The sequence below is a fragment of the Podarcis bocagei genome (assembly GCF_964188305.1).
Source record: "Podarcis bocagei genome assembly, chromosome: W".
Lineage (NCBI taxonomy): Eukaryota > Metazoa > Chordata > Lepidosauria > Squamata > Lacertidae > Podarcis > Podarcis bocagei.
In genome coordinates, this window is record NC_138131.1 from 82,856,635 (window position 1) to 82,882,337 (window position 25,703).

The window sequence follows — 25,703 nt, forward strand, 5'->3', positions numbered from 1 at the left end:
ACATAGTAGATCCAGCTTCTGTCCTTAAGTGAGCCTCTCTCAAAGCGTCCCAAATTTCTCTGGCTGAGGTCTTATCACGCAATAGACAGAGCTCTTCTGGGGATACTATCAATGTAAGCGTTCCCCGTGCTTTGGAATCCTTAGCTTCCCATGCATCTGTAACTGGAACTGGGGGGGGGGGTCTGTAATCACCTCAAACAAACCCTCTTTCCGCAGAATTGCCTCTGCATACAGAACCCAGTCGGCATGGTTTTTCTTGTTGAGCGTAGGAATCCCACAAGCATCCTGAAGGGCCATCATGACTCTGGCATTAGCCTTCAGCGTCATATATGCTGCTTTAAATCTTGCTGCGTCACTGCTGCAGCTGCTTCATTCCAAAAGCGCACTTAAAAGTTACTTTCGATTTCCCCAGCATAGTGACTTGTGCCTGGGAGCCTTTTGCCTGTTCCCGGCAAAACGGCTTTAAATGTTCAAAGTCCAGCCATAAAGCAATTAACTAGAAGCTGGCAGGCTGCCCGGAGCAGTAGCACATACCTCATCAATCACTTTTACGCGCAGAGCAGATACCGTTCCGATCTGTCCCTCTGCATTCCGATCCTTTGCCGGCACTCCGATTCGACTTCTGGAGCCCATAACCACGTGTTCATTTAAAGCAGAGTCTCGTGCCCAGCGGAAGGATGAGGAGTACGTGCTGCATACTCTATATTGCTTTATTTACAGTTCAAAGCTGGTATATTACAGAAAGACATCTTGCCTCTGCCGGAGCAGAAAAGCATCCTCTCGACAGCTCGGAGAGAATCACACAGTGAAAAACAGGAAACCAGTGTACGTCACATCCAGCTTCCCTTTCCCGTGAGAAACTCCAACAGTACAGACTGTGGAATGTAAACACCTGTCTCGTGACAAGCCCTTTCGCTGCACAGTGAAGCAAAGCAGAAACCAACATCCGCCACGCGGCCTCCCCCGGCTCCGGAGGGCTGCCTGGGCCGCAGGGAGGCCTGGCTGGGCCTCGGCGAGGCCTTGCCGCATTTTGCAGCCTAGCCGGGCCTCTGGCGGCCCTGGGGCCTTTCCTGGGCGGCGGGGGCCTTCCCGCCGCCCCCGCGATCGCCGGGGGGGCCCGCGGGCCCCGCCACACGGCCTCCCCCGGCTCCGGAGGGCTGCCTGGGCCGCAGGGAGGCCTGGCTGGGCCTCGGCGAGGCCTTGCCGCATTTTGCGGCCTAGCCGGGCCTCTGGCGGCCCTGGGGCCTTTCCTGGGCGGCGGGGGCCTTCCCGCCACCCCCGCGACCGCCGGGGGGGCCCCGGGCCCTGCCACGCGGCCTCCCCCGGCTCCGGAGGGCTGCCTGGGCCGCAGGGAGGCCTGGCTGGGCCTCGGCGAGGCCTTGCCGCATTTTGCGGCCTAGCCGGGCCTCCGGTGGCCCTGGAGCTTCTCCTGGGCGGCGGGGGCCTTCCCGCCACACGCACAATCGCTGGGGTGGGGGTGGGGGCGCGGGCTGCGGCCCGTGCCCTCCCCGGCTCCGGGAGGCGTAACCGGGCCTCGGAAAGGCTCTGCTGAATAGTGCGGCCTAGCTGGGCCTACAGCGGCTTTGGAGCCTCCCCTGGGCGGCGGGGGCCTTCCTGCCACCCCCCCATTCCGTGGGGGGGCCGCGGGCCACACCGCATGGCCTTCCCCCACCTTTGGTCAGCCTTTAAGGCTGCAGGGAGGCCCTGCCGCCTCATATGGCCTACACCAGGCCTCTGGCGACCCTGGAACCTCCCCTGGGCGGCGGCGGGGGGGACCTCTGCAGCTGGTGGGCATACCCGCCTCCCCCCCCAGATGGCCCCGGGGGACAGTGTGTGCCTCTGCTTGCCCCACCCCCCCATAAACCGTGGTGGGGCCTGCTTAGTGGTGGCCCCAAGTCTGCAGCCATTTCAATGGCGATCGCATGGCAGCAGCCATTGCGCCGGTGACTACATGGCGGCGGCCATCCTGGATCTGGCTGCAGGGGCGGTTATGCTTCGGTGGTCCTTAGGCGCACCTATGGCCTCATCAGGTAAGTATTGGTTTTGCATCTCACTATCATAGCTTGCCAGCAGGTGCAGTGGACAGCAGGCATCGCGCTCATTATCGACGAGGGGAGACTGCCCATGGACCTCAACTGAAATCTGTGCAGTGATTTTCTAAACTATTGCTTGTTTTATTTTGCAGCCTTTAGTAGCGATCCCTGCTGCGACTCAGTCCTTGCCTTATCTCCTCCCCTCCCATTATTTGAACCCTTACCTTTATCACTAGTGTGTGTTTGCAAATTGATAGCGGGCATTTTCTACCAATCATTGCCCCCCCCCTTGTTCTACGGATTCCCTAGCATACCCTACTCTATTAGCCCCACACCATGCCACCAAAGCGTCAGGCTGCTTCTCCGCCCCGCATTAGAAGGGGCACTGTAAGGGGCGCGTCCACCAAGCCTGCCCAGATACAGGCCACTGAACAGCGTAAGGCGCGTGCGACCAGGGAGGAGCAGCCCAAGAAGACCGCGCCCAAGAGGGCAGCAGCACCTAGAGGGTCTTTTGGGTCCATAAGCCCACTAGCCATGGCGAGTCGCGCCGGCAAGGGCTCGGCTGCCAAGCCGAGATGTACAGAGAGCTCCTCCTCTACCCGCTCCTGCCTTAGTAGCAGTCCCTCGCACCCGGTGCGTGGAGACAGTAAGGATAGGACCATTGCCCGGCTGAGGCGCCGCCTGGAGCAGCGGGATTCGCGCACAGGGCGCTCTGGGTCACCTCACAGCCGCAGGCAAGGGCGCAGTAGCAGCTCCGCTGACCGCCGTGTCCAGGAAGGCGCATCACGCTCATCATCCCTAAGTCGCACAGATCGCGTCATCGTGGGAGGAAACACCGCAAATCCAGGAGGAGAGCCACAAGTCCAAGAGGGACTCTTCTGGATCATCTAGTTCCTCAGGTAGGTCCAGCTCCACTGATAGTACACGGGGGGGAGCATCAAAGGCTATTGGGTTACAGGCCCCCACGCCCCAGGGCTGCCGCACTGGGTCTGGCGGTGCCGCAACCGGAGGCACAGGCGTGAACATGGTGCTATTGCGCTGTGTGGTGAGGAGGGCATTGACTCCAGAGGTAGCATTAGGAAATCCAACTTCAAAAGAACTGACCAGCCCCCAGGCCTTCGCCTGCGCGAGAAGTTGCGGGAACGCATCCTTAATGGGGAGTTTGTGGATTTGTTTGATCTGCTATCCCCTGCCTCTTCGACATGCCTAAAATCTAAATCCGCCAAGCAGAGGAAAAAAGATAAAAAAGTGAGTGTTGAGCGTACCTTTCGTAATTGGCTCACTGCATACACCACTTACATGGGTATTATAGTCGCTAGTTACCCTGACAGGGGTTGGCACCTGACCAACTACCTACTTATCATCCTAAAGGCTGAAGCCATGTATGGGGGGGGAGGCGGCACTTGCCTATGACCAGGCATTCAGGGAGCGGGCGGCAGGGGACGACACAGCTAGATGGGATATCGAAGATGATGACGTGTGGTCTGAGTTGGTTGCCCCATTCTTCAAGAAAGGGTCTGACAATGTGAAACAGTCCAAATACCAATCCAAGGCCCCCAAGAGATCTTGCTGGGAGTATAACAACGGTTCCTGCTTCAGAGAAAAATGCCGATTTGCTCATAAATGCGAGCGCTGTAGTGGATCTCACCCCACCACAAAATGTTTTTGGGGGTAGAAGTTTTTTCAAGGCTCCCGCGGATCAGGCGCAGGCACATCTCAAGACAAAAGAGAGGCCGGAGCCTCTACAGGCTCCTCTGGCACACTGCAAAGCAAAAACAATGCCCGCAAATAGTGTTCTCCTTTCCCTAGCCCCCTCACCCGTATCTATATCAGCAATGCTGCCTTTTTACTCCAGTACCCCAATAAAGAGGCAGCAAAATACATTTAGGAGGGCTCTAGGGAAGGTTTCCACATCCCAGTGGTAGTCACCCCTTCATGCACCAATCCCCCCAACCAAAAGTCTGTCTGAGATATGCCACACATTGCTGAGAAGAAGATCACCAAAGAACGTTTGCTGGGGCGAGTGGCAGGTCCCTTCTCAGAACCTCCATTTCCCACCCTCATAGTGTCTCCACCAGGTATCGTGCCTAAGAAGGCCACAGGCGAGTTTCGATTAATACACAACCTTTCTTACCCAAAGGGTGGGTCAGTAAATGATGCCAATCCTCAAGAACAATGCTCAGTCAAATATGCATCTCTTGATCAGGCAATCAGGCTGGTTAGGGAGTGCGGCTCGGGCGCGCTCATGGCAAAATGTGACATCGAATCGGCCTTCCGTTTGTTACCAGTCCACCCCAGGGACTTCTGGTTGCTAGGTTTCAAATCATATCTGGGTATTGAACTGGATTCTGTCAGCCAAACCTCTTGCCTGCCCCTGGCCGAACTCGCCACGTTGAGGGAATTGGTTACCACCACGATGGCCCAGAAAACGACTACGTTGCATCAGGTCCAGACACTCTTAGGACACCTCTATTTTGAAGGCAGGGTTATCTCGCCCAGTCGCGCCTTTTGCGCACGCCTAGCCCGTCTCATGGTTGGCGGTGTTGCCCCCCACCACCACATCAGGGTCACTCATACCATAAGGGAGGACCTCAAAATGTGGCTGACCTTCCTGAAAAGTTACAATGGGGTATCCTTTTGGCGAGATTGGCTGCTGCTTAAGGAGCAGCTACAGGTGCACTCTGACGCCTCTGGTCGCTCTGGCTTCGGTGTCTACCTCAGGGGTCACTGGCGTGCGCAGCCTTGGCCGACATCTTGGCACGCGGAGGGCATTACACGCGATTTAACTTTTCTTGAGTTCTTTCCAATCCTAGTAGCTCTCCGGGTTTGGGGGACCTTCTCAAGGACACCAAGGTGTGCTTCTGGTCAGACAACCAGGCGGTGGTAAGAATCATGGCGAAGCAATCTGCAAAATCCAACAGGGTAATTCGCGTGCTCCGTCTCTTCGTGCTGGAATGTCTGAAAGGTAACATCACCTTTTCCGCGCGGTTCATCCCGGGCCTCAATAACGACATTGCAGATGCCCTGTCTCGCTTTCAGATGGAGCGTTTTGGTGACCTAGCACCCGAGGCCGATCAACTCCCAGAAGCCTTTCCGGAGGACCTTGGGAACTCGGTCGAGAGAAGTGACAGCAGGGGTACTGAGCCCCCTTGCACCATCAACATTGCAATCCTACACCGGAGCATGGTCCCAATTCGAGGGGTTCAGAGATAAGTTTGGTTTACGACGCAGACGTGCAGCTAAGGAGTATGATGTTCTAATAGTTCACCTAAAGCGTAGAGGCATGGCCCCTTAAGACAATCAGCCTGCACAAGGCTGCTTTCTCATACTTCAGCAACTGTTTTTGGCTCCCAGACCCCTGTAACAATTTCCACGTAAGGAAGCTTTGCAGGGTGGCGTCACTCCCACCCGCCCATTCCAGATAAGAGGAGGACAGTAATCATTGAGATCCTCCGGCTGATATTGGATGTGCTCCCCAGTATCTGCTGGTCCAGCTATGAGATTAGGCTATTCAGGGCGGCCTTCTCCCTGGCCTTCCTTGGTGCGCTCCGTATCGGAGAGTGCGTTGGGGGCACATTGTCATCTCATCGCAGGGGCTTGTCTGTGGCTGATATCAACCCTGACAGGCGCATGCTACAAGTCAAAATCCGAGCCTCCAAAACCGATCAACTAGGTAGGGGTACCACGCTAAGTCTAGCCCCCTCCCCACACACTGGACCATGCCTGGTCGCGGACACACGCAAATTCTTGAAGGTACGTCCTCCAGGACCAGGCCCTCCCATTCATGCATCAGGCCGCCCCATGACCCGTTGCCAATTTGTTTCAATATTGCGTAAGGCCATCCATGCTTGTGTAGGTGACCCGGCACAATTTTCTGGGCATTCCTTTTGTATCGGTGCAGCAACCACGGCAGCTGCAAGCGGCCTCCCGGCAGAACACATAAAAGCAATGGGGCGGTGGCGTTCAGCTGCCTTCAAAGGCTACATTAGATACAACCAGCAGACACTGACAGATCCTTTCTTTCAGGCTCAACCCCCAAACTTCGGCCACAGCATAGTGCATTGGGCGGCCATCCATGCCACCACTGGTCCAGGCGGAGAACATCTGGGTCTGCAGCCAAAGATCTCCATTGCCTGGTTCGGACAACGGGGAAGGCGTTGGGATCCCCTGCTCCCTCAGTTGCGTCACGAACTTGCGTTCCACGGTGGGATGCCCAGCTCCCTCGGTTGCGTCACGAACTTGCGTTCCACGGTGGGATGCCCTGCTCCCTCGGTTGCGTCACGAACTTGCGTTCCACGGTGGGATGCCCTGCTCCCTCGGTTGCGTCACGAACTTGCGTTCCACGGTGGGATGCCCTGCTCCCTCGGTTTCGTCACGAACTTGCGTTCCGCCACCCGGCAAGCGCGGTTGTGCTCCACCTCTGCGAAAATGACTTGGTCGTGCGCAAAAGCATAATTTTGATCAAAACAGCGATCGCAGACCTGGAAAGCGTGCACGCCACTCACCCCAATATCACGATTTTCTGGTACGAACCTCTACCACGCTTGCATTGGCGTGGCAACATCAAACCCACTAGACTTAATTACACTGTGGAAAAAATCAATAGGGCAGTGCGCTCTGCAACCACTCGCATGGGAGGTCAGGTCATGAAACACCCCAACATTAAAGTTTACATGCAGGAGCTATTTCAGCCCGATGGCGTGCACCTATCGGACCTGGGTAACGAGCGTTGGCTGAGCGACATCAGGCATGGCCTGATTGATTGGTGGAGGATGGCAAAGGCGTCTTTCAGATGTTGGTAGTCTTGGCGGCGAGACCGCAATTGCGGTCTCGGGTGGCGGTATCAGGCCTTGGGCGGAATCCTTTTGTCCATCTTCCTCTTGCGGCGGCGATACCAGGGTTCCCCGTTAAAGGGGTTTTCTGGAGGGAGGCTTTGGCCGTACACCGAAAGGTCGTCATTGCTCCCTCCTGCGGCGGCGTTACGGGGGCGGCCATCTCTGCTTGAACATATGTTCTCCAGAGCCGGCCCATCCCCCCCCCACACACTGGATAACCCTGATGCTCCCTAGGTCCCCGGCTGGGGACCGGGGAGGGAGAACGCCCAATGCCTGAGCCAAGGTCAACCCACATTTGAAATTTAATAAAGTTGTGGCCAATTTAATCCCATAGCACGTTGTCTTGAGTCGTTATTCACATGACGGGGGGACCGTGCAGGATCTGGGGACTCCGCCTGTCCACGCAATGACCGCTCCCCGCTTAAAATGGGGGGCGCCCTTTGCGTGGACGCGTGCAGCCCCTAGATCTGGAGCGGCTCCAACAGCATAGGCTTGGCTTTGCCTTCCCTCAGGTGGGATACCTGGAGGTCTCCACCTACCTCAGTCAGTTGTCCAATCCCACCTGGGGGAAGCGTTGCCAAGGAGACCAGGCCAGGTAGGGGAGGGATTACCTGCCCACACAATAGAGGGAGGATCTTACCTAGGAATCCACACTTGGCTCCAGAGCTTCTCCCACCCTACCCACCCTCAGTTAAGGTCTTATTTTGCAGGTTAACTTTTCTTCACAGGTTTTGCAGGTTAACTTTTCTTCACAGGTATGCGGGCGCTGCTACGTTAAGGTCGCTGTTAAAGGGCCGGAAAGGAATTTCCCTGCATTGGCAGGTTTCGCCTTTCCCGTAGCAAAACGTCACAACTTTGGCGGTATCAGGCCTTGGGCGGAATCCTTTTGTCCATCTTCCTCTTGCGGCGGCGATACCAGGGTTCCCCGTTAAAGGGGTTTTCTGGAGGGAGGCTTTGGCCGTACACCGAAAGGTCGTCATTGCTCCCTCCTGCGGCAGCGGCGTTATGGGGGCGGCCATCTCTGCTTGAACATATGTTCTCCAGAGCCGGCCCATCCCCCCCACACACACTGGATAACCCTGATGCTCCCTAGGTCCCCGGCTGGGGACCGGGGAGGGAGAACGCCCAATGCCTGAGCCAAGGTCTACCCACATTTGAAATTTAATAAAGTTGTGGCCAATTTAATCCCATAGCACGTTGTCTTGAGTCGTTATTCACATGACGGGGGGGCCGTGCAGGATCTGGGGACTCCGCCTGTCCACGCAATTAACAATACTTTAACGGAAAGAATTGAGATAACGAAGGGGACAAGGCAGGGCTGCCTGCTATTGCCATTATTATTCATAACAACACTAGATGTTCTGCTGAAAAAAAAACTGAAACAAAAAGAGTAAAAGGTATAGAAATTGGTTTAAAAGAATACAAATATAAAGCTTTTGCAGATGATGTAGTGTTGACGTTGGAACAACTAATAAATAGTTCAATTGAGGCAATGGAAAAAATAGAAGAATATTGTCATCTTGCTGGATTTAAATTTAATAAGAGCAAAACAAAACTACTAACAGAAAACATGGATAGTAAAGAAATAGAAGAGTTACAAATGAAAACAGGACTAACAATTGCAAAAAAAAGTAAAATACTTGGGGGTATGGCTAATGACAAAAAACATCAACTTATATAAAGATAATTACGAAAAGGTGTGGACAGAGATTAAACAAGACCTGGAAATTTGGACCAGAATGAAATTATCGTTGATGGACAGAATTGCTGATATTAAAATGAACATGCTTCCGAAACTGTTAATCTTATTCCAGACCATTCCTATTATATGTGGAACGAAACAATTTGACATCTGACGAAAACTTATTTCTAAATATATCTGGCTGGGAAAGAAACCTAGGATCAAATATAAAATCCTGACTGATGCAAAAGAAAGAGGTGGATTCTCCCAGCCAGATCTAAAAATTTATTATGAAGCATCTTGTTTTTGTTGGTTGCGTGATTGGATAGCATGAGACAATGAGGAGGTACTAGATTTAGAGGGATTCGATAATAGATACGGGTGGCACGCCTACCTGTGGTATGGAAAGACAAAAGTTCACAGAGGGTTTCTGCACCACATCATTAGAAAATCCTTGTATGAGGTATGGACTAGACATAAAAATCTCTTAGAACGTAAAACTCCGTGAGGTCTGACCAGAGCAGAATACAGTAGCACTATTACTTCCCTTGATCTAGATGCTATACTCCTATTGATGCAGCCCAGAATTGCATTGGCTTTTTTAGCTGCCGCGTCACACTGTTGGCTCATGTCAAGTTTGTGGTCAACCAAGACTCCTAGATCCTTTTCACATGTACTGCTCTCAAGCCAGGTGTCCCCCATCTTGTATTTGTGCCTCTCATTTTTTTTGCCCAAGTACAATACTTTACATTTCTCCCTGTTAAAATTCATCTTGTTTGTTTTTGCCCAGTTCTCTAATCTGTCAAGGTCGTTTTGAAGTGTGATCCTGTCCTCTGGGGTGTTAGCCACCCCTCCCAGTTTGGTGTCATCTGCAAATTTGATCAGGATGCCCTTGAGTCCATCATCCAAGTCGTTGATAAAGATGTTGAATAAGACCGGGCCCAAGACAGAACCCTGTGGCACCCCACTAGTCACTCTTCTCCAGGATGAAGAGGAACCATTGATGAGCACCCTTTGGGTTCGGTCAGTCAGCCAGTTACAAATCCACTGAGTGGTAGCATAGTCAAGACCGCATTTTACCAGCTTCTTTACAAGAATATCATGGGGCACCTTGTCAAATGCCTTGCTGAAATCAAGGTAGGCTACATCCACTGCGTTCCCTTCATCTACCAGGCTTGTAATTCTGTCAAAAAACGAGATCAGGTTAGTCTGACATGACTTATTTTTGAGAAATCCATGCTGACTATTGGTGATCACAGCATTCCTTTCTAGGTGCTCATAGACTGTTTGCTTAATGATCTGCTCCAGAATCTTCCCTGGTATTGATGTCAGACTGACTGGGCGGTAATTATTTGGGTCCTCTCTTTTCCCCTTTTTGAAAATAGGGACAACATTTTCCCTCCTCCAGTCTGCCGGGACTTCGCCTGTTCTCCAGGAATTCTCAAAGATGACTGCCAGTGGTTCTGAGATCACATCTGCCAGTTCTTTTAATACTCTTGGATGCAGTTCATCTGGCCCTGGAGACTTGAATACATCTAAACTAGCCAAGTATTCTTGTACTATCTCCTTAGTTATTCTGGGCTGTGTTTCCTTTGCTGAATCATTTGCTCCAAATTCTTCAGGTCGGGCATTGTTTTCTTTATTGGAGAAGACTGAGGCAAAGAAGGCATTGAGGAGTTCAGCCCTTTCTGTGTCCCCTGTTTGCATTTCACCATCTTCTCCTCTGAGTGACCCCACTGTTTCTTTGTTCTTCCTTTTGCTACAAACATACCCATAAAAGCCTTTTTTGTTGCTTTTAACCTCTCTAGCAAGCCTGAGTTCATTCTGTGCTTTAGCTTTTCTGACTTTGTGTCTACACGTGCTGGCTATTTGCTTGAATTCCTCTTTGGTGGTTTCCCCCCTTTTCCATTTTTTGTACACATCCTTTTTTAATCTTAATGAGGTCTCTGTTATTCTTCTCTCCCTTAATTTTGACCCAAATGCTCTCACTTTGGCTTTGAGGTTCTAAATCTTGGATCTCTTCACAGGTATACACATCCCTGACATATAACGCCACTCCTCCTCCTTTCTTGTCTGGTCTGTTTCTCTGAAATAGATTGTATCCCCCCATTATTACATTCCAATTGTGGGACTTATCCCACCAGGTTTCAGTGATGCCTATTATGTCATATTTAGTTTGCTGTACCAAGAGCTCAAGCTCATCTTGTTTATTTCCCATGCTTTGCGCATTAGTGTACAGACATTGAAGTCCATTAATCATTCCCCCGTGTCTCTTATTTAAGGATTTTTTCCTCCCACCACTAGGTCTGCGTGCTGTTTGCTCCATTTGGTCTATGACATGTTACTGGAGGGGGATGGTAAAGTAAAGTTAAAATCATTCAAAGAATTGAGAGGATAATTAACCGATTGGTTACAATACCACCAATTACAAGATATCTTTAAGAAAGACAATAAAAGCAATGGTTTTAGTAACATCCAATCAGAGATTAAGACAGAACTGCTGGGTAGTAATAAGAAAATGATATCAAAAATGTATAAGGTACTACTAGAGTGCAAAACAAAGGATGAGGAGGTAAAGAGTGTGATGATAAGATGGGCACAGGATCTGGGGCATAATATTGATTTTGAGAGGTGGCAGGTAATGTGGAATAAAACAATCAAATTTACGGCATGTGTGGCACTTAAAGAAAACTGAATGAAAATGATGTACCGTTGGTACATCACACCAAGTAAATTAGCCAAAATGTATAGAAGCCAAGATAAATTATGTTGGAAATGTAGGGAAGAAGAAGGGAATTTCCTACATATGTGGTGGACTTGTATCAAAGTTAAAATCTTCTGGGATACTATTTATAATGAATTTAAAAAGGTCAATACCTTTTAAAATTCATTATAAATAGTAAAAAGCCAGAAGTATTTGTATTAGGATTAATTGACGAGGAAATCCACCAAAAAGATGTTAACCTATTCATGTACTCCACAACGGCGGCAAGAATCCTTCTGGCCCAAAAATGGAAACAGCAAGAGCTCCCCACTCTAGACGACTGGCAGATAAAGATGGTAGAGTACGTGGAACTGGCAAAGTTGACGGAGAAAATTAGGAACCGACCCGCTGAAAGATTTCAAAGGGACTGGAGCAAATTTATAAATTATTTGAAAGAAAGTTGTAAACACCTAAAAACGTTTGTAACATTAATGTGAAATGTTTTGTAATGTGGAAAGAAGGAGCTAATTTACAAATGAAAGGGTGATTGTTAAATGATTATATATGGTAAAGAAGTGATTATAGAAATGTGACAAATATGTTAAACTAATAGGAAAGTCAGAAAGAATGATGGAAGGAAGTCGATGCTCGCTTGGAGCAGTAATATAAGCTTGGGATATGTATTATAAAATGAAATGAAATATGGAAAACTCAATAAAAACCATGATTTAAAAAACAACAACAACAGAATATCTGTCCGCATAGCCCTGATGGGGTCTCAGGGAGTGACAATTCTTCCCTAGTTCTTATTTAATCAGAGATGCCAGGGAAGGGACCTGGGACCTTCTGCATGCCACCGAGCTACAATGTTTCCCCCTCAAATACATAAATATGTGGTGAAGAGATTAGTCATTTGAAGAGAGAATTTTCCATGTTTGTGTCCTGATAATCTGATCAAGTGACCAGAGCCTGATTTCATGATGGCTCAAGATAGACTCAGCAGACCATTGGGGGTTGGGGTGTAGCATGAGGACACAGCCCAGGAAAGCCTGTTACTGTGGTTTCAGCTGACAATGACAGTCAAGGCCAAAGAAACGGATGCTCAGACTGATACAAAGTAATGTGACCATGGCATGTGTTGCCTCACCACTTGTACCATGTATCTCAGAAACAAAAGAAGCCGACACCATTCTATGTGGCCAAAGAATGGAAATGGAGATAAGCACAGCTGTGGTCACCTTGTCAAATATCAACGCAGCAGTCTGTTTGTCTTATGCCCACTCTAGCTGTCAGCTGAAATGTCCCGTGCTGCTATTATGTCATCCTGGCCACCCCAAAAGGTAGCCTGAGCTTGTGGGGACTCGCGAAGCGGGCAGTTCAGTTCAAGGGTGGCTCGGGGGCCGGTTAAACGACCCCCATGGGCTGCTTAGAAGCCACCCAGAGTGGCTGGAGAAACCCAGCCAGATGGGCGGGGTACAAAGAATAAATCATACAATGTTTTTAAACAAATAAAAAAAACCCCCTAGTTTAATCCATGGTAACATTAGCACTGTATACAGCAATGGGCTCCTTGAATATCTTTATGTATTTATTTAAAATATTTTTACTTTTGCTCTTGTTACCGGAGAATCCGAGGGCTCCCTTGGGCAGAAATCAAGACACCAACCAAAGCAATTTGGAGCAAATCAGCAGCCTGTAGGCTCGGTCTTTATTGAAGAAAGACTGTCGCGACAGGACTCCCACCGGCCACGAGGTGAAGCAAGATGGAAGCCCAGAACAAAAGAAGACCCCAACTTTTATTAGCTTCTAATCCCCTGAGTTACACCCCTAGAAATACATCGTAACTACATCATGACTACATTAAAAACAGGAGGAGTCAGGGGAGGGGTTGCTCAGGTAATCTGAGTACCATGACACCTGGCCAGAGCCCCTTTCCCCCCTCCCCATGAGTCATTTCCAGAAGACAAAAGGATAGGCGCAGTTTCCTGCCCCCTGAGGGGAATCCGATCACTGTCCCTTTGTCATAGTCCGTGTTGAATCCACTAGTGTATGCAGTTCGTTGTGTTCTTGATAGTCTTCTGTCTGAGCCCATCAGGATGACTATCAAGGTTGCCATGCCAACTGGGAAGGGCTGTAGTGTACGTGCCTCCTTGCTTGAGGGATTATGGCCACCCCCCTTTGATAGTCCTTGTGATATGAAGCAGAATAAAAGTGGTCCGGTGAAGATCCGATGTACGGCTGATTTATAGTGAATTTATGAAGAAAACTGTCCTAGAAGATCAAAGCGCTTTCGCTTTTCCGGAAGCTGGTTGCAACATTTTGATTAGATCAGTCACAGTCAATTGAACTCGGAAACTTTGTATTTGAGAGCTGTCAAAGTATAGGGAAGCGCGCCTTTGCCTGCAGTACCTGCGTGGCCGCCACAAGGGGCGCTGTTCGGTAGCACTGATTGGTTGAAGCGGCAGCCGATTGACCTCGAGTTCGGAGAGTTGGTCAACCCATAAGAATAGGGCGAGGTAGAGTTTCACGGTCTACTCAGGGAAAAGATATGAAAATAACAGGGGCAAGCTGCCAAGAGATGTTTTTTCTGTCAGAAAACGGGGCACTTTGCCAGAGTGTGTCCAGAGCGTCGTAACTGGCAGGGTGTGATGGCCTGGGAATCTGATTCAGAGACTGAACCGGAGGAATCCCAGCCTGCACAGGAGTCCCCGCCTCCAAGGCCGGCTGAGCCGGGGCAGGGCCTTGAGTCTGAAGCGCCTGCACCTGTGTCGGATCCTCGGGAGCAGACACCAGATGAATCCACTCTGGCTCCGGAGGTGATTGAGGACCAATTGCCTACAGGTGCGCCTCTCCCAGCCCTGTCAGGGGAAGGTGAGCCTCCCCCTGGGTCCAGTAACCCTCCAGCCTCTCCTGAGCTGCAGAGGCTCAGGGCAGAGAGGCGGAGGGAACTGGGTTCTCTCAGGAGGAGTGCTCGCCTTAAGGCCAGGAGAGGCGGGTCACCTGTGGGCCGGGACCGCCCCTGGCCTCAGAGAAGATAAAGGCCAGGTTGCGGGAGCAACGTCGTTGGAAACCTGTTTCTGCCAGCACCCAGACCTGTTCTTCCAGAGCTCCCGACCTTGCCCGGCCCCTCGCTTTGGACCCCGCTTCACCCTTGGGTGGACAGTCTCCAGACCCTCAACCCAGGACCGGACTCTGACCACGCCTCACTGTAACCTCCCCCTGGGACCAGCACACAGGTAATGGTTGGGGCCACCCAGCAGGCAGAGGCAGAGGAACCCCAGACTTCAGGAAACGGGGAAGCCTGGCTGGTGGTGAACCGAGGCAACAGCCAGGCGGGAGCAACAGCGAAAGTCCTCGGCTCGGACACCCCAAAGCAAGCATAATGTTGAAGGTGGTCTTAGAGCTCCCGAATGGCCACGCGGTGGAGGAGTTGGCTTTGGTTGATTCCGGAGCTTCGGCGTCATTTTTGGAGAGCCACTGTGGTGTAATGGTTAAGAGCGGTAGTCACGTAATCTGGGGAACGGGGTTCGCGTCTCCGCTCCTCCACATGCAGCTGCTGGGTGACCTTGGGCCAGTCACACTTCTCTCTGAAGTCTCTCAGCCCCACTCACCTCACAGAGTGTTTGTTGTGGGGGAGGAAGGGAAAGGAGATTGTTAGCCGCTTTGAGACTCCTGAAGGGGAGTGAAAGGCGGGATATCAAATCCAAACAACTCTTCTTCTTCAAGGAGTTTGCAGAGCAGCACCAACTGAACCTGAGGCCTTTGGATTTTCCGCTGCAAGTCACTACAATTGCTGGGAGAGAACTGTTGGGAGGTGAAGTGACCCATCAAACGCCTCCCATGAGGATGCGGGTGTCTACCCACTCCGAGGTCATCGCCTTTCACGTGGCCACATTGGCGGGTCCGCCTATCATACTGGGCATGAGCTGGTTGGCCTTTCACGATCCGGTGGTCTCCTGGCATCAACGGTCACTGATTTTTTTTTTTTCTTCTGAAAAGATCAAGGCAGTTAACAAAAAATACAAAAATCAAGCCATAATTTAGCAATTTAAAATATTTGTTGGGAAAGCAGAAGCAGGAAAAGAAACCTACCCCGTACCTCTCCTAGCAGAGAAGCTCCTATGACAGCAAGGACCCCTTGCAAACAAAAAGATACAAGAAAGATCCTTCTTCTGGGGCCTGCCTGGTGTTAGCCTGTGTGTAGTTCAGATTCGGAAGTTTGATTGCATTTCCTGCCATTTTGGGTGCAGAGTGCTCTGTGTCAGAGCTGGCCCACACCTCCTTGCAGGCATGTCTTAAGCAACTGTCCAACTGCAGCAGCCCCATTTCCTTTGTAAAAGACGATGAGGAACCCAACAGAGGATGAAGTACCAAGGCACTGATGCCCCTGCTATTTGCAGAATTCTAATGATCCCAGCAGAGCTGATTCTCTACTGAGGACTTGTTGCCTCAGTTGGCCGGAATGACTGACTGCAGGTACAAGGCAGGGCAGACCTCGTAGATACCCAGGGCTTTAGCCCCCTCAATATTTCTAGGAAGGGTGCTCAGTCCCCCCAGTATTGAGGGGACCGCCATCCCCCACCACCAGGCTGTTGCTGTGGCCACAAATGACTGTCCCCAGCAGCCGTGGGAGGCCAAGGGCCCTGTTAGCCACGAGGGACATGCGAGAAATATGAATGGCCACGCCTGGCAGGGGAGGCGAAGATGGAGGAGAGGAGAGGGGAGGGGGAAAATTTGATTTAATCCATTTGCATTCTGCAGGGTATCATAACAGGTTTCCAAACAAATAAACAACTTTTAACCAAGACGAAGGAACCAGAATGATTGGCAACTCAAACTAGAGCAAAATCCTTAGTTTTTCACCCCATCTTAATGCAGCCTATGGGACCAAACAATTCATTTGGCGCCGGGCGTAGGTACCTGAGCGGGACGTACGACAGGTGTGGATGAACACATCTAGGTCACATTGAGTAATTTGACCACACAGATGGGCCAGTGAGTGAAAGATGAAGGAGAATTTGGAATGTTAATAACTCCTCCCACCCATCTCAGGCAAACTGGTGGGGCAGCTACATGCATTCTCGGAAAACACAAGATTATTAAATCCATTCCCAGCTGGATTAAATCCTGGCCATGGGGGCTCAGCCCGCCCCCCCCCCACTATCCCCCATCGCCAGGTTGTAGTTATGGGGCTGCAAATGACAGTCACCTACAGCTGCAGGAGGCACACACCATAGGTAGCCGAGTGGGACATGAGAGAATCAGAACAGGTGGAGTCTTCACCATCTATCTCCTATGAGAGAAGCAACTGTGACAGTAAGGACCCCTTTCTAAACCAAAAGATACAAGAAAGCAGGGGTAACGGGTATATGGGGCTTCAGCCCCCTCAATATTTCTAGGCAGGGGGATCAGTCCCTCCGATACCGAAGGGGCCGCCACTGGCCACCGCTGGGTTGTTATGGGACTGCAAGTGGCCGTCTTGAGCAGCCACAGGAGGCATGGGATGTAGGTAGCCAAGTAGGACATGCGATGGACGTGGATGGACACGCCTGGGTCACATCCGAGGAATTTGACTGCAATTTGGCAAAAAGCTGATTACAGAATAGCAGCTGCCTCTTGAATTGTGCCCGCCATCCCTTCTCCTGCCTGTGAGTAGCTGCTTGGTCTGCCTATGCAGCTTCAGTCAAGTTAGCCTTGAAAAGTTTGTGCATTCTGGCCCCACCATTCTCCCCCCACCGCCGCCACTGCTTACCTATTCGCCTACTTTTCACCTTTGAATCCCTGGATTAGTACATGTGGAATGTGCACATAAGCACAGAGAGTGAAATTATGTGAACAGTCAAGTCCACAGTAATTTGAAATGAAGCATTTCCAGGTACAGGAGGTAATTATCCCTCAGGTGAGAGACAAATTTCTTTCAAGAGGAATTTCTTGGTAGGCTGAAGCAGTATTTGCCTTACAGCGCCTGTCACCAATATCTCCTGGAACTGAATCATAGGCCTTCTAAGCACCGATCATTGCAGGAAATTGTCAAGATCTAGTGGTGACCTGATGCTTAACAATGTAGCAGAAAATGTGATTTATTGTTTTTCATACCTCATTATCTACCACAAGATTCTCTGCGGGTCATTATGCCATCCACATCCTTCTTTGGAGGTCCTTTAAGCAGAGGCTTGACAACCATATGTCAGGAGTGCTCTCATGGTGTTTCCTGCTTGGCAGGGGGTTGGACTCGATGGCCCTTGTGGTCTCTTCCAACTCTATGATTCTATGGAGCCTGGCAACCCAACAAAGCAAGATGCATACGCGAGGGCACTAACAATGAGCAAAAAAAAGAGGCGAGAGCACAGTTTAGCCTTTTGAGAAGCAGAGGGGCTTATGGAATCTGTGTGTCAAGTTTTGCAACCTCTGGGGAACTTGCTTGTGATGCTGCAGTTACTTGGCACAGAGAAACGAAACATCACATCTCTCTTAACTGAACCATCCTACAGACTGGAAGTACTGTACATTACGAGTGCATGGCGAGTTGCTGCCAAATGTTTGCCTGCTTGATTTCCCTCGCACATAAGCAGACTTCAGCTGAAATCACATGTGGGCATGTAAGCATGAACTGAACTACTGACTGAAACACTGGCAGGCATTTCTGTGGACACAGATGTAATTTTCTTCCAGCTATGATCATGGGGACAGCTGTACCTGACTCTGTTTACAGTCCAAATTGCATTAACATTTCCCTGGTTGGAAAGACAGACACAGCCGAAGAGGGTACATCTGGTCAAGTGTAGAAGGAAGTCAGAAAATGGGTGATTGATACCCAAGTCATTTCTTTCCCCTGGGATGTAAACAGGTTTTGCCTTCTCACCCACGCCCCACCACTTTCATGTGACAAAGAGTGTTCTCCTTAATGGAGAGCGCTGGTTGCGGTGGGGTCTATCAGGCCACACACCCCCTCCTTGGTTGCCAGGCATGATTGAAAAGTTGGCCTGTGGCAATGATTAGTTGGTTGAGTTGCTGGGGCAATTTATGTGTTGCAATTTGGTGGGAGGGATCTAATGCTTTATACTCTGTGCACGCAGCTTGGAAACTTTCTCTTTGCTGTGTGCATCGGAACACCCGCCCGCCCTAAATTTAAGGGTTTTCTGCGTCGACCTTGCTATGCCTGTCATGGGGTCATCTGCTGTTGTGGCAGGGGACTGGTAGGAATTTTGTCCATCTGGCTGATTTGTTTTTTGCCTACTGCAAATCGTCACAACTTGTAAGTTGCGGTTAGGCATTGGTTATCAAATTGTTTGGAACAGGGGCAAGGATTGGCTGGGCCTGCCCCTCCAACGCTGCTGCGGAAAGGGAATTCCGTTAAAGGAACCCAGGGGCTTGCCATGTTTTCGTCCGAATCCCTGGAATGGGGCTAGGACCGGCAAGCCCTAGGGAGCATGCGGGGAGAAGTGAGGGCCTGTCGCTCAGCTCCATTTCTCCCCAATATTGTTTTCCCTTACTGGCTTTCGGTGGAATCCGGAAGTAAGTTCTGTCCCCAGGCGGGGGGCGGGGGGGGAACAGATAGTCTTAACCAATGCCGCACGTAGACAGGATTGGAATGAGTGGCACAGGGAAAGCAAGATTGGCTAAAACGAAAGCTAAACAACTGGTACAAACAACCTTGACTTCTCCGCCACGCAGATCATCTGTCCCAGCTGTTTTAGGGACACAAGAAGGGGTAGCTGAGCAAACACCATTAGAGGATATGGCTTCAGGAGGATCTGCAGCAGTCTTAGATCAAATTTTGGGACAATTGGAAATTTTAAATAAGAAGGCGGATGAGCATTCGTCCAAAATTGACCAAGCCACAGCCACTATAAGCAAACTGACTGACCAAGTTGCTCAACATACACAAGCAATTGGGAATCTCCAGGAAGCAACTGCAGAAAATCGCAAATTGGCTGAGGAAGCTAACCAAAAAGCCGTGGAAGCCAATCAGAAGCTTGAGGCAATAAAGGTGGAGGTAAAGCCCTTGCACAAACAGATTGGTGAACAGCAGGCCTACCTGTCTATGGTTGAACTGAGAAATAGGGAAAACAACCTTAGATTGAGAGCAATCCCAGAACTTGAACAGGGAGATTTGATCGGCTATTTGACATCGGAATTCTCAAAGTTCTGGGGGATAGAAGAAGATAAGGATTTTAAAATTGTAAGTGCTTTTAGATTGGGAAGAGTGGTGAGGAAGGACAGATCCAGAGACTGTTTGATCATTTTGAGATCCAAGCAAGAGAGAGATAAAATACTAGGCCTTCATTTTGGAAAATCACTTGACATTCAAGGCAACAGAGCAGAAACTTACAAAGATATTCTGAAACAACTCTTGGACCTTAGAGCTACATATACGGAATTAACAAAACTACTGAAAGGCAACTCAATTCCCTTTAGGTGGGAATTTCCTCAAGGATTATCCTTCAACTTCAAAGGAAAGAAAGTTAAAATTAAGACAGCAGAAGACCAACAAAAGTTTTTGAACGACCACAAAGAGGACCTTCAGAAAGGAGCAATAGCATCCTGGCCACCACCTCCGCCGGTACCTGCACCTACACCTGCACCCTGGGGACCAGAGGATTCAAAGGAAGAGACGCCACCACCAAAGGAATAACAGATTGATCCAGGATGACTCTGCAGCTTCTTAGTTGGAACATTAATGGCGGGAATTCCCCGGAAAAAAGAAGAAGAATATTTCACATATTGCAAAAAGAACAATTGGACATTATTTGCTTGCAGGAAACGCATGTGACTAGGCTCCATAGGAAAGTGTTAATCAATAAAAGATTAGGCCAAGAATTTATCTCATCGGAGAGAGTTAAGAAAAGAGGAGTGGTGATTTATGCAAAGGAGAGCCTGTCACCAAAATTTTTATTTAAAGATGAGCAAGGAAGAATTTTGGCTATTGAGATACAGACTCAAGGAGAAAAGTTTTTAATTTTAGGAATCTATGCACCGAATGAGGGGAAATCAGAATTCTATAAGAAACTGCATGAGACAATGCTGGACTATTTGGACTATACCAACATCATTATGATGGGAGTTATGAATGGGGTGGTCTCCACAAATATGGACAAGTCACAAAATCAAAACTTAACAAAAGACGGCAGACTACCTAAAACCTTTTTTGAACTAATTGACAATATGGACTTGATTGACATTTGGAGGACAAAGAACCCCCTAGGTAAAGAAGGAACATTCTTTTCTGAAGCCCATCTGTCTTGGACAAGATTCGACCAAATATGGATAACTAGAGGGCTGGCACCTAAGACCAGAAAAGTGGAAATCTGCCCCAAAACCTGCTCCGACCATAACGCTATGAAAGTGGAAATGAGACTTACTCCAATTGGTTCCTTCAGATGGAAAATAAATGACACCCTATTAAGAGATCAGGAGATTGTGAAGAAGGCCCAAAAAACTTTGAAAGACTACTTTGAAATAAATTTGAATACCACGGTGGAAAAAAGAGTAATCTGGGACGCAAGTAAAGCTGTTATGAGAGGGTTTTTGATACAACAGAACACGATAAAGAAAAGACTTTGGAATGAAAAAAAGATAAGATCTTAGAGAAGATAAGAGATGGTGAGAAAAAATTGAGATCAAAACCAAAATCACAGGAGGTTCTGAGAGAAATCAAATTCCACCAAGCACAATATGCTAAATTGATAAATCAAGAAGTTGAGTGGAAAATTAAACAAATGAAACAAAAATCATTTGAATCAGCGAATAAGTGTGGGAAACTGCTAGCATGGCAGTTGAAGAAGAGACAAAAATTGAATACGGTTACAAACCTAGAGATTGAAGGGAGAAATATCCAGAAACCAGAGGAAATTAGAAAGTGCTTCCAGAGATACTTCAAACACCTTTATACGCAAGGGCCGCAAAATGAGACGGAGATAGACCAATTCATAAAAATTAATGGGTTACCGAAATTATCTCAGGAAAAGAGAACAATCCTGAACTACAAGATAACACAACATGAAATTGAGGGTGCCATTCAGAATATGCAACTAGGCAAATCTCCAGGGCCAGATGGTCTTACCTCCAAGTATTATAAAACATTGAAAGATTTTTTGATACAACCACTATTGGAGGTTTGTAATCAGATCATGGAGGGGAAGAAGGCGCCGGAATCGTGGAAAGAAGCTTTCATCACATTGAAACCTAAATTGGAAACTGAAAAGACTCAACTTAAGAACTACCGTCCCATCTCACTCCTAAATGTGGATTACAAAATTTTTGCAGATATCTTGGCAAATAGACTCAAAAAAGTGTTAAATGAAGTAATTCATAAAGACCAGGCAGGCTTTCTCCCAGGTAGACATTTGTTTGATAACACTAGGAACATTATTGACATTTTGGAACTTTTGCAAACCAACATAAATACAAAAGCAGTGCTAATTTTTATTGATGCAGAGAAGGCCTTTGACAACATTTCTTGGAAATTCATGAAGAAAAACCTTGAAGGGATGGGAGTGGGACGGGGGTTTGAAAATGGAACAGAGGCAATTTACTCAGAGCAAAAAGCTAAACTGATAGTTAACAATGTGGTGACAGAAGAGTTTAAAATTGAAAAAGGAACACGACAAGGTTGCCCCATATCCCCTTTATCTCAGTCCTGGAGGTGTTTTTGAACATGATTAGGGAGGACCGGTTGGTGCAAGGAATACAGGTCGGAGTGAAACAATACAAACTGAAAGCTTTTGCAGATGACTTGGTTTTAACATTACAGGAGCCAGAATCTAGCACGAAAAGAGTTTTAGAATTAATTCATGAGTTTGGTCGTGTGGCGGGGTTTAAACTGAACAAGCAAAAAACCAAGGTTTTGGGAAAAAAATTGACAACTGAGGAATCAGAAAGGTTTCAGAAAGAGACAGACCTAAAAATTGTAAAGAAGGTGAAATACCTAGGGGTAAATTTGACTGCTAAAAACCTGAACTTATTTAAAGACAATTATGAAAAATGTTGGCTAGAAATTAAAAAGGATCTAGAAACTTGGTCAAGATTGAAGCTTTCCTTGTTGGGTCGAATTGCAGCTATAAAGATGAATGTATTGCCAAAGATGTTGTTTTTGTTTCAAACCCTACAGATTGTGGACAGAGTGGAGTGTTTTGGAAAGTGGCAGAAAGATATTTCTAAGTTTGTCTGGCAGGGCAAAAAGCCCAGAATAAAACTTAAGATTTTAACTGATGCAAAGGAAAGAGGGGGATTTGCCCTGCCGGACTTAAGGTTATATTATGAAGCCGCAGCCTTCTGCTGGATGAAGGATTGGTTACTGTTAGAGAACACTGATGTCCTAGATCTGGAAGGGTTTAATAATGCTTTTGGATGGCATGCATATTTGTGGTACGACAAGGTAAAGGTTCACAAAGGATTCAAAAACCATATTGTCAGAAAAGCAATATTTATTGTCTGGACAAAATATAAAGACTTATTAGAAAACAAGACCCCGAGAATGGTTATCACCAATGGAGGCGAAGGCCCGAAAAAGACTCAATATGGAGGCCGGTTGGCCGAAATATTGGGAAATAATAGAAAAAATCGGAGATAATTGGAGGTTGCAGAGTTTGGAAAAATTAAAGAATAAGGTGCAAGATTGGTTACACTACGCTCAAATTCAAGAGGTATTTAAATTGGATAAAAAGATAGGATTCCAGGTGGAAAAATCGAAGTTAGAGACAGAATTGTGAGAACCAAAGACTAAGGTACTTTCAAGAATGTATAACTTGCTGCTTAAATGGAACACTCAGGATGAGACAGTCAAATCAGCCGTGATAAAATGGGCACAGGATATTGGGCATAACATTATGTTTGAGGACTGGGAAAGGTTATGGACCACCGGAATGAAATTCACGGCATGTAATGCCTTGAAGGAAAACATTATGAAAATGATATATAGGTGGTACATGACCCCAGTCAAGCTTGCAAAGATATATCACCTGTCTGATAATAAATGCTGGAAATGTAAGGAGGCTGAAGGGACATTTTTTCACCTCTGGTGGACTTGTCCAAAAGTGAAGGCCTTCTGGGAAATGATCTACAATGAGCTAAAAAAGGTATTTAAATATACCTTTACCAAGAAACCAGAGGCCTTCCTTTTGGACATAGTCGGCCAGAAAGTGCTAAAAAAGGACAGAACCTTTTTTATGTACACGACTACAGCAGCAAGAATACTTATTGCAAAACATTGGAAGGCACAAGATTTGCCCACACTGGAAGAGTGGCAGACGCAACTGATGGACTATATGGAACTGGCTGAAATGACTGGCAGTATCTGAGAGTTGGGAGAAGAAACAACGGAAGAGGACTGGAAAAAATTTAAAGACTACTTACAAAAACAATATAAGTTATATGAATGTTAAGAAATTGCATGGTCTAGAAAAATATGGCTCCAGTAATTTGATTGTGAGATATAGAAACTAAGTTATAAGTAAGATAAGGTCGAAGTTTAAAGTAATACAATGTTTAATTTAAGGTACAAATAACTGACAAAAACTACTTTAAAATTAAAAAATATAACGTTTGAAAAGTACAAAATAAGATATGAAATAAGGTAACAATTTGCTGGTATTTTCTATTATAAAGAACGCAGGGTAAGGGAGATGTGAGGAAGTCCAGTTAGTTATATAAAAAAGTTTTTGAATAGTTATGTTTTTGTTTTTCTTTTTTCTTTTTTCTATCTATAGTGTTTGTTGGTGTTCTTGCATTTGGTGTTTTGTTTGTTATTCTGTTTGGTGAGGGGATTTTGTGTGTTTACTCTTTATTGTGTGTTTTAAAACTTAATAAAATAGTTTATATTTAAAAAAAAAAGATAGTCTTAACCAATGCCTAAGCAACCACTAACAATCATGTATGTTAATAAAGTTGTGGCCAAAATTATGCCAAAAACCTTAAACAAAAATTATGTGTGTGTTGTGAGTTATTTGAGGGGTGGCTTGGGGACCTTGACACGCAATTACACTTATCAAGTAATGGCAAGGTTGTGTGAAATGCCTGCAAAGCACATAGGGTGTTTCCCACATTCAGTACCAGAGAGAAAAGCAGGAATGTGTTTAAGCTAAAGGTGTACTGCAATGTTTCGTTATAAAGCTTCTGAATTTCATGGATTAGGAAGTACTGAAATTTTCTAATATATATAAATGTTTTAGCTGGGCTTCTATGGGTGAAAGAAAATCAAAAGCCTTTCTGCCTCGCCCCTTTCTCCTCTAAGAACGCTGAAGCCTCATTATCAACAGCTGTGTCTTTCCCCAGCTACCGTAAATTTCGCTCTATAACACGCAGATTTTTTCTCCTAAAAAGTAAGGGGAAATGTCTGTGCGTGTTATTGAGCGAATGTGTGGTCCCTGGAGCTGACTCGCCGGAGCGCAGGGGCAAAAATAGGCAAAAATCAGGCAAAAATAAGATCGGGCGGGCGGGCGGAGGGAAGGCGGAAGCTGCTGCTTTCCTGCATTCTGCCTCAGGGTCCTACTGCCCACCTGCTTCTGTTGCTGCGTTTGCTCAAACTCAACAAAGAGAAGGGAATCCCCTGCCCTCCTGGCAAGCAGAGGGTTAAGGAAAGGATCGAGTCCTTCCTTCTAATTCTTTCCGAGTCACACTGCGTGCAGGCTCCAGCCCACCACCTCCTCCTCTCCGTGCTCTAGGGACTCGCAGGCAGCCGAAAAACATGCAGGTGGGAGAGAGAGAGGGGGGGCTGGCTTGGGGGGGGCCTTTTGCTTTCCTTTCCTCCCCCCCACCCCGTTAAACCCCCTCCCCTGCATTCTTAGCCAGCTGCTTCTCCGCACACCCCTCTTGTGCTCCTTGTCCCTTCTGTGTTTTTCCTTCCCACCCCATTTAAAACGTGGTGACAAAGCACGGATCCACATGGATCCTCAGGATTTTTGCACTGGGTCACCCCAAATTCACCATCAGATCACATTACATGTCCATGGCTACAGTCTGTACCAAAAGAATCGCGCACCCACTGTTGCCTGGGGCTGCAATGGTGCAAAAACGTGGTTACAAAGCACGGATCCACATGGATCCTCAGGATTTTTGCATTGGGTCACCCCAAGTTCACCATCAGATAACATAGCATGTCCATGGCTACAGCCTGCACCCAAAAAATCACGCACCCACTGTTGCCTAGGGTCGCAGTGGTGCAAAAACATGGTTACAAAGCATGGATCCACATGGATCCTCAGGATTTTTGCAATGGGCTACTCCAAACTCACTGTCAGATCACATGTCTGTGGCCACAGCATGAACCACAAAAATCATACATCCACTGTTTCATTTAGAATATTTTTTTTCTTGTTTTCCTCCTCTAAAAACTACGTGCGTGTTATGGTCTGGTGCGTGTTATAGAGCGAAAAATACGGTATTCCTTTTCCAGCTTCTCTTCCAGCTGGAGTCCCAATAGCATCCAAAAGAGTCACAGATTCTCCATTACT

The 25,703-nt window shown here is 47.8% G+C and overlaps 1 protein-coding gene and 1 long non-coding RNA gene across 2 annotated transcripts in view; one reads left to right on the forward strand and one right to left on the reverse strand.

Moving 5' to 3' along the window:
- LOC308578325 overlaps positions 1-25,703 on the reverse strand; it is a 792,667-nt gene that overhangs the window by 59,268 nt on the left and 707,696 nt on the right. The gene's annotated exons all lie outside the window — the stretch shown is intronic.
- LOC308578347 (uncharacterized protein) lies at positions 1,999-6,037 on the forward strand. Its single transcript, XM_081178614.1, has 2 exons — positions 1,999-3,619; positions 3,664-6,037. The coding sequence occupies exon 2, from the start codon at positions 4,006-4,008 to the stop codon at positions 4,918-4,920; it is 915 nt and encodes a 304-aa protein (XP_081034740.1). The 5' UTR covers positions 1,999-3,619; positions 3,664-4,005; the 3' UTR covers positions 4,921-6,037.

Excerpts from the sequence above, each read along its gene's own strand:
- LOC308578347 (XM_081178614.1), top strand. The coding sequence starts at position 4,006 with ATGCCACACATTGCTGAGAAGAAGATCACCAAAGAACGTTTGCTGGGG.